Genomic DNA, 8,159 nt, shown 5'->3' on the forward strand with positions numbered 1-8,159 from the left:
TGTCTGACATTTTAATTGCGGCCATGTTTGGTAACCAAAGGGTTATAAAGAGTTTATAGTGGATTTAGTTTTGTTACAAGTTTGTGTAAGATTTTAGGTATTATAAGTGGAATTTCATGAATTATATTTATACGCTCCTAAAACAATATTGCATGCATAACACATAAGAATTACATAATTATACCTTTGAAGCGTGATATCCACGTAACAAATTGATTGACAAATTAGGGAGAGAATAGAGCCCCAAGCGTTGAATTATATTCATACGCACCTAAAACAAGATTGCATGCATAACACACAAGAATTACATAATTATACCTTTGAAGCGTGATATCCACGTAACAAATTGATTGACAAATTAGGGATAGAATAGAGCCCCAAGCGTGACTCCTCTACTTAGTCCACGGGATTCGATCAAGCCGTCCACCAATACTAGATTGGTCGAGTGAAGGGGAATACCACGATGACCATCTTTACTGGACAACCGACCACCACACACGATCACCACCAGCACTGCACACCACCGGCGCCGAGGAGGAGGAGAGAGCCGTGAGAGAGAGAGAGGGAGTTTGAGAGGGTTGGTTTCGTGTTTGCTAATTAGGGTTTCAATTAACTGCAAAATTGTTCTGTTGAAAACCTAAGCACCTAGTCTATTAATAATCCTATTATAATAAGACTAGGTTAGGAAGCCTAAAAACTCTCTAATCCTACCCACATGGCCGACCACCTAGGGGAGAAGGCCTATCATGGGTCTTTTCCTCTAATGCTCAATCTAGACCCTTTGTGTGACCTTATATGATCCGTCTAATTGAGTTTTGGCCTATTTTACTAGTCAAAGATCGTTAGTACCTCTAGCTATGATATAATGACCAAATGGACGAACTTAATTATCTCCATAATTTGATCCATTTATATATCTAGTAATTGCACTTGACGAAAACATAAATCCTTCAGTTTGGCCTCTCCATCAGCTAATTTTTGTGTTTGGTTGTGAGAGGTTTTGAACGAATTATTCCCCTCCATCCACTAATTTTGGAAACGTGAGGTATAACATCATTTTAAATTAGCTGATTGTGATATGAGGCTTGGAAAGACAGTTATGTCCCTAGGAAATTATAATGTCTATCTTCTTACATAGAGATTCATTTTCCCCAAAATTTATTATTATTATTATTATTATTATTATTATTATTATTATTATTATTATTATTATTATTATTGGGTGCGGACTGCCGCACATAAATTATGGCGCAACAAGCTTGACCGATATATTTCACTTGTTGGTTGATATGTTTCATATGTTGGCTGATATGTTTCATTTATTGGCTCGTATTTTTTTTTTGATATGTTCCTTTTGTTGGCTGATATTTTTATTTTGTTGGCTGATATGTAATTTTTAATTGTTGGCTAATATGTTTATTTTGTTGGCTTACCTGTTGCCTTTGTTTGCTGATTTCATCCTTTTGTTGGCTGATATGCTTCATTTGTTGGCTGATATGTTCCTTCTCTTAGTTGATAATACCTTTTGTTGGCTGATATATTCCTCTTTTTGGCTGATATGTATCTTTTGTTGGCTGATATGTTCCTTTTGTTGGTTAATATGTTTTTATTAATGTCTGATATGTCCATAATGTTGACTGATATCAGACATCAATTGCCTGATATGTTCATTTTAATGACTGATATGCGTCATGTATTTGCTTATATAATTAACAATATATATACAAAGTATTTCTTTCTCTTCTCTCTTTCCCCCTCTTCCTCTCTCTTTCTATTACCAACCACCGACTTCCACCAAACTCTATTTCTATACTCTTTTTCTCTTGTCCCTCTGATCATTGATTTTTTTGTAACCAGAAAATATAAGTATCACTAAACAAAAATACCTTGCTACAATTACGGTGATAACATCCAAAAAGGTACCCAGTTGGTACAATTCTGGCCAAACTTTGAAGAGTTCTTCGTGAATGTCACCAACCACTGAACCCACCACCCGCAAATCGCTAACCACCGAACCCACCAACCACCGCATAACCAGCCAAATCCACCATCACCAGCCGTAAATCACCACAACACTGCAAATCGCACCGCTTCACCTTCGTCATCGTCATCTTCGTTTTGAGGGTTTTTCGATTGAATCAGAAAAGCATCATTTTCTTCGATTTGGTTGGCTGATTCAAGCATAATGATGTTGTTTTGTGAATTATGAGCCCTAAAATCCCATTTCTTTGAGAATTGAAATGAATGGGTAGTTGTGTTTGAAGGGGAAGGGTTTCCGCACGAAATATTGGGTGTTGCACCCAATAGTTTGCAATTAGTGGTTGAGGGAGAAGAATTTTAGGAAATTTTGACTTTTAACACCTTGTAATAACCACTTATTGGCTTTTACCACCTCTACAAAAAAAAAGGTTATATTTTACCGCCAACAAAATTTTCAAAAATTAGATTTTACCACCAACTAACGGATTTGGTCCATACATCCGTTAGTAGGGCCCACCTTTTGACATTTACTCTTCATCTCCCCCGTTCTCCCTTGCCAACCAGCCGAGAACAAAATCAACCCCAGCTCGGTTGGTCGGAATTTTGTGTGGGGCTATGGAAGGGCTCTAATTAGATGGTGGTTAGGGAAAAGGTCGCAATTTAGTAGTGGCTGGTTGGAATTCGATAGGATAGGCCTTTATGGGTGGTCGAAACTCGATGGCTAGGGTTTTGGGGTCAAAAATTGGTGGGAGAGGGTCGGAATTGGTGGCTAGGGTTTTGGGATCGGAAATTGGTGAAAAGGGGTTGGAATCCGGTGTTGGAGCTAGGGCGAGCTGCCATAAAATCCATCTGGAAAACAACATGGATGCCTTGTTTTGGGTCGGAATCCGGTGGGAGGGGGGTCGGAATCCGGTGGGGCTAGGGAAGGGACTCGGAAATTGGTAGGGGAAGGGGTGTCAAGGCTAGGGTTGGAGTTGGGGTTGGGCTTGCCTGGGCCGCCAGTACCGGCGGTGAGCCTTGGAGCCGATCTAGTGGTGGTTAGGAGCCGGTTGGTGGCTGATTTTTTTTATTTATTTTATTTTATAAAAAAAATTTTGTTTCTTTTTTTTTATTATTTTCTAATTTCTAAATTTTTTTACCCAATAATATGGTGACACGTGTACATAGCAGGCCCCACTAACGGATTTATGGACGGAATCCGTTAGTTGTGGGTGAGTGGTGGTAAAAGCCAACTTTATTTTTTTTTTTTTTTTTATGTGGTAGTAAAATAAGATTTTATAATGTGGAGGTGGTAAAAGGCAGTAAGTGGTTATTGGCAGGTGGTAAAAGTCAAAATTTCCTAAATTTTATGGGGTTATATTGCAATGAGTCTACAGTGCATGACGTGTATTGATATGCACCGTAAAAGTCATGTATTGCTATGTACTGTAAAAGCATATATATATGTAAAAAATAAAAATAAAAACTCTTTAATGATTTTTTTTACCCTGATTCTCCGCTCTCCTCCCCACTTTTTTTCTCTCATTCTTTTTGTCTCCATAAATTTTTTTATCAAGTTTGACGCTCGAAGCAAATTGTAATTTGAAGGAAAAATCCTTCAACAATCTTAGCTTGAAGGTTCAATTGAGGTAATTTATATGTTTTCTTCAGTATTAATATCTCCCATCATTGATCAGAAAGACATAAACCCTAATTTGTGTTTCCAATTATGAATCAATCAATTACCTGCTTTGATTTTATTTGTTCTTAATATATTATAATAGAAACAAAGCTCATTAATAAGTTATATTTGGATCAATGAAAAATTGAGTTTAAACAATTAAAGTTGACAAGTTGTTGATCCAAAACAATATAGAAATCGATGTTAAGATATGATAGATATTAGATTCATGATAATATTTATCGCAAAATAGGATATATTTTATATAAAGTTTGTATTCTTATCGTAGTAGGTTTCATAACAAGTTAGGACTAATATTGTAAAACACTATACATATTGATCAATGGTACACACTCCAGATGGAGGAGTTTTCCCGAAATCTAACATGTTATCACAGCTTAGGTTATAATTTTTGTTTTTTTTAACGTTTTGTTTTCCTTGGTATCTATGCTCTCTCGTTTTTCGCATAAACGCACAATCCTGTTTTTATTTCTTCTTTCATCTTTAAGCAGTAGCAGCTGCATCTTTACACCATGACCAAAGAAGATCAAAATTAAACACTGATCAAAACCTCCCCATCTCCACCTTGCTTTGTCGTCCATGAGCAACATCAAGGATTGCATACCTTTAATCCTTGATCGTCAAACGGTGCAATATTCTAATTGGGAGGAACTCTTCGAGGTTCATGCTCACACATATAACGTGCTTGATTACATTGACTCCAAAATGCCCCGTCCAACCAGAATTTCTAATTCCTTATGGCAGCGCCTTGACTCCGTTGTCAAGCAATGGATTTACGGCACTATCTCAACGGATCTTCTCCAAACAGTTCTCTCGAAGGGGGATATGGCTCAACAGGTGTGGCATAAGATTAAGGCAATCTTTCAAGACAACAAGATGACTAGGGTTCTTTATCTTGAAAAACAATTCACTGACCTTCATCTCTCGGCTTTTTCGGATGTTTCCTCCTACTGCAAACAATTGAAGTGTCTCAAAGATCAACTAGCTAGCGTTGATCAACCAGTTTTGGAACTAATGTTGGTGATGCGTTTAATTGCTGGTTTTTGCAACACGGATTTTGATGTCGTAGCTGCAATTTTTGCTCAAACCGAGCCTTTACCTAGCTTTGAAACAACGAGATCTCTTCTTCTTCTTGAGGAAACGACGTGCACCAATGAACAATCGGCTCCGGCCCAATCATTTATTACACAACAAACAGACTCGCGTTCGCAGCAACAACCGCAAGGCCGCAATTCCTGCAGCGGCACCGGCGGCAACAGTAACGGTGGCCGAGGCTCCGACAAAGGTGGTGAGGGATGTCGCGGTAAAGGAAGAGGCATGGGGAAACCATCTCCAAAGTCTAACCAACCTGCTCAATCCTCACAACAATCTCCACCCAACAACAGTGGGTCCTCTTAATGGATCGACCCACCTTTGCAAGGCCAATATGCTTGGCCTCCACCTCCTTGGTTCCACTCTCAACGTTGGGCTACCCCTCCTTTCCCACATACTCACTATGGGCAGCAAGCTTCAATTGGGCAGGCCCAACAAAATTCTTCTCCTCAGGCCCAACAACAAGCTTACATGGCGGCTCCAACTAGTTATGGTTCTCTCATGTCTCCTACAGATCTCGGGAAAGCGTTCTCCACCATGACCTTGGATACCCTGAATGATGGATGGTATATGGACACGGGTGCTTCATTTTACATGACTAATATTCCTGGTACTCTCTTGCCCCTTTTTAATTTAAGCACTAATAATTATATTTTAGTTGGCAATGGTCATCGTATTCCAATTACCGGTTATGGTCATACCACCCTACCCCCTAATAACCAATTAGCTCTTTGTAATGTACTCTTAACACCACAAATTATTAAGAACCTAATTTCCGTTCGAAAATTTACTTTTGATAATTCAGTGTCTATTGAATTTGACCCATTTGGTTTTTTTGTGAAGGATCTTCGTACGGGGAAAATATTAACGAGATGCAATAGTTCGGGGGACCTTTATCCTATCACCACTACACATCCATCTACATTCTTAGCCACTTCATTCACCATCGTGTCTCCTTCCACTTGGCACTGTCGCCTAGGGCATATAGGCGCACCATCTTTAAGCTTGCTTAGGAGTAGGAATTTTATTGATTGTAATAAGGAGCATGACTCCACTTTTTGCAACTCTTGTCAACTTGGGAAACATACTAGACTTCCTTTTCGTATCTCTAATAATAATACTAATTGTGCTTTTGACATTATTCATGCGGATCTATGGGCTTCCCCTATCGTAGTATTCATGGTTATAAATATTATTTAATTCTTCTTGATGATTATACTCATTATGTATGACTGTCCCTCTTGCTTTCAAATCTCAAGCTTATAAAACCTTTTTGGAATTTCTCCAATATATTCAAACTCAATTTGAACGTCCAATTAAATCCTTTCAAAGTGACCACGGACGTGAATTTGATAATGACCCTTTTAAACTCTTTTGTGTTCAAAATGGTATGGTGTTTAGATTCTCGTGTCCTCACACTTCATCCCAAAATGGTAAAGTTGAGAGAATGTTTCGTGTCTTAAATAATGTCAAATGTACTCTATTATTTCATGCCTCTCTTCCTTCGTCATATTGGGTTCATGCTCTTGAACTTGCAACTTATCTTCTAAATATTTTGCCCACAAAAGCTCTCAATCGCATAACCCCGGCTCAAGCCCTTTTTAGAATTGTCCTATAATATGACCATCTTAAAGTCTTTGGTTCTCTTTGTTTCCCAAATATCTCGGCTACTACTCTGCATAAGCTTGCCCCGAGATCAACCCCTTGTGCATTTTTAGGTTACCCCCTAATCATCGTGATTATCGGTGTCTTGACTTTTCCACAAACAAAGTCATCATATCCCGTCATGTTACATTTGACGAAACCACCTTTCTACATCGCAACTTGGGTTGGTACACTCTAAAAGACTACGAGTTCCTTGGTGAGAGTGGCACTTTTCCACTCCTCACTCACACCATATTGCGTCACACACAACAATACACACCAAACACACATATTGTCTCAAGCCTAGCGCCCAATGCCAATCCAGCGTCCCATCCAGTGGCACGCTCCTCCAGCCCAACCCAGCGAAAGCTAGGAACCCAGCGCTCAACCCAGTGACGCCAGGCCCCAGCTCGCCAGGCCCAGCGACTGGTGGCTTTATTTCGGCCCAATCTGAACAGCCTCACTCCAGTCCACCACAATCAGACCCGACTTCCTCTGGAAGCCTTCACCGAGCCCAATCTAACCAGCCCACACCTCTCCTCAGCACTAGACTGGCTCAATACCCTTTAACCTCTCTTCACCCCAAATGTAAACTCGTTTAAGCCATGGGATTGTCAAACCCAACCCCAAATATGCCATGATCACTCAAACCACTAACCCAATCACACATAAAAGGCCTAGTATAGAAGGTATCAGTTCGCAGACATTTTCACAAAAGGCCTTCTCCGAGACTTATTTTCAGATTTTAGATTCAGTCTTAGCTTACGACTTTCTCCCGCTATGACTGCGGGGGTGTGATAGATATTAGATTCATGATAATATTTGTCGCAAAATAGGATATATTTTGTATAGAGTTTGTATTCTTATCGTATTAGGTTTCCTAACATGATTATGACTAGTATTGTAAAACGCTATATATATCGATCAATGGTACATACTCCAGGTGGAGGAGTTTTTCCGAAATCTAACAAGAGACTTAGATAATTGAAATTGTATTCTGTTATCTTTGTGAGAAGTTATTTATCAATTAATCTTATAGATTGTGATTGTTGCGACTTACAAATCACAAACATTTTTTGTTTTAAATTACTGGCCAGAATAGTTTCTTAATACTCCGTACTATTGGGGTGATTTTACATCACCTTTTTTAGGAAAATAATTATACAAGTATATGATTATAAAAGGTAAAATTCATATCAAAATCTTTAATTTGGAGTTTAATTGTACCTTGCCTATACTTATCTTATTTCTACACGATTCTTGACAAAATCTCCCCTATATGGTTTGTACCTTAGTAACCTTAAGGTCTATCTGAGTACCCGTGTGGAGATTCAGGGTAGATGTGTAATATATATTGAATTGTTCATGTAAAAGTTGAATGATTTGTTTTTATTATGAATGATTCATTTGAATGTAAAAGCCTATTAGTTCAAATGGAGAGCAATATGTCTTGTATATAGATGTAGGTTTAATTTCTAAATAGGCTAGAATTATAACATTGTGTGTTAATTGGATGCGCCAACAAAAATAGGATACGAGTATTACGCATTCCTTCTAATAATGATGTGACTTATATGATGAGTTATATTTATTTATCATAGTCGCCTCTAAAGTAAAATGCAATTTATAAACATACTAAACTGTGTCAAGAGTGTTAATAAATAAACGACTTTGGCGGATTTTAACCGATGTAAAATAAATCAAACACATGTTATTTGATTTTTCTCCGTTCTAGATAATCTAAAGAAAAAAAAAACAAAAT

General features: G+C 38.2%; 1 protein-coding gene across 1 annotated transcript; it reads left to right on the forward strand.

The window, feature by feature from the left end:
• The first annotated feature begins 4,018 nt into the window (after positions 1-4,018).
• On the forward strand, positions 4,019-5,877 carry LOC110706736. Its single transcript, XM_021884692.1, has 2 exons — positions 4,019-5,363; positions 5,597-5,877. Exon 1 carries the CDS (start codon positions 4,241-4,243, stop codon positions 5,057-5,059), a length of 819 nt encoding a protein of 272 aa, XP_021740384.1. The 5' UTR covers positions 4,019-4,240; the 3' UTR covers positions 5,060-5,363; positions 5,597-5,877.
• The last annotated feature ends 2,282 nt before the right edge of the window (positions 5,878-8,159 follow it).

This window comes from Chenopodium quinoa, unplaced genomic scaffold (genome assembly GCF_001683475.1).
Source record: "Chenopodium quinoa cultivar QQ74 unplaced genomic scaffold, ASM168347v1, whole genome shotgun sequence".
Classification (NCBI taxonomy): Eukaryota; Viridiplantae; Streptophyta; class Magnoliopsida; order Caryophyllales; family Amaranthaceae; genus Chenopodium; species Chenopodium quinoa.

What these genes read in the sequence shown, in the direction of transcription:
- LOC110706736 (XM_021884692.1), top strand. Translation starts at nt 4,241, where the DNA reads ATGAGCAACATCAAGGATTGCATACCTTTAATCCTTGATCGTCAAACG.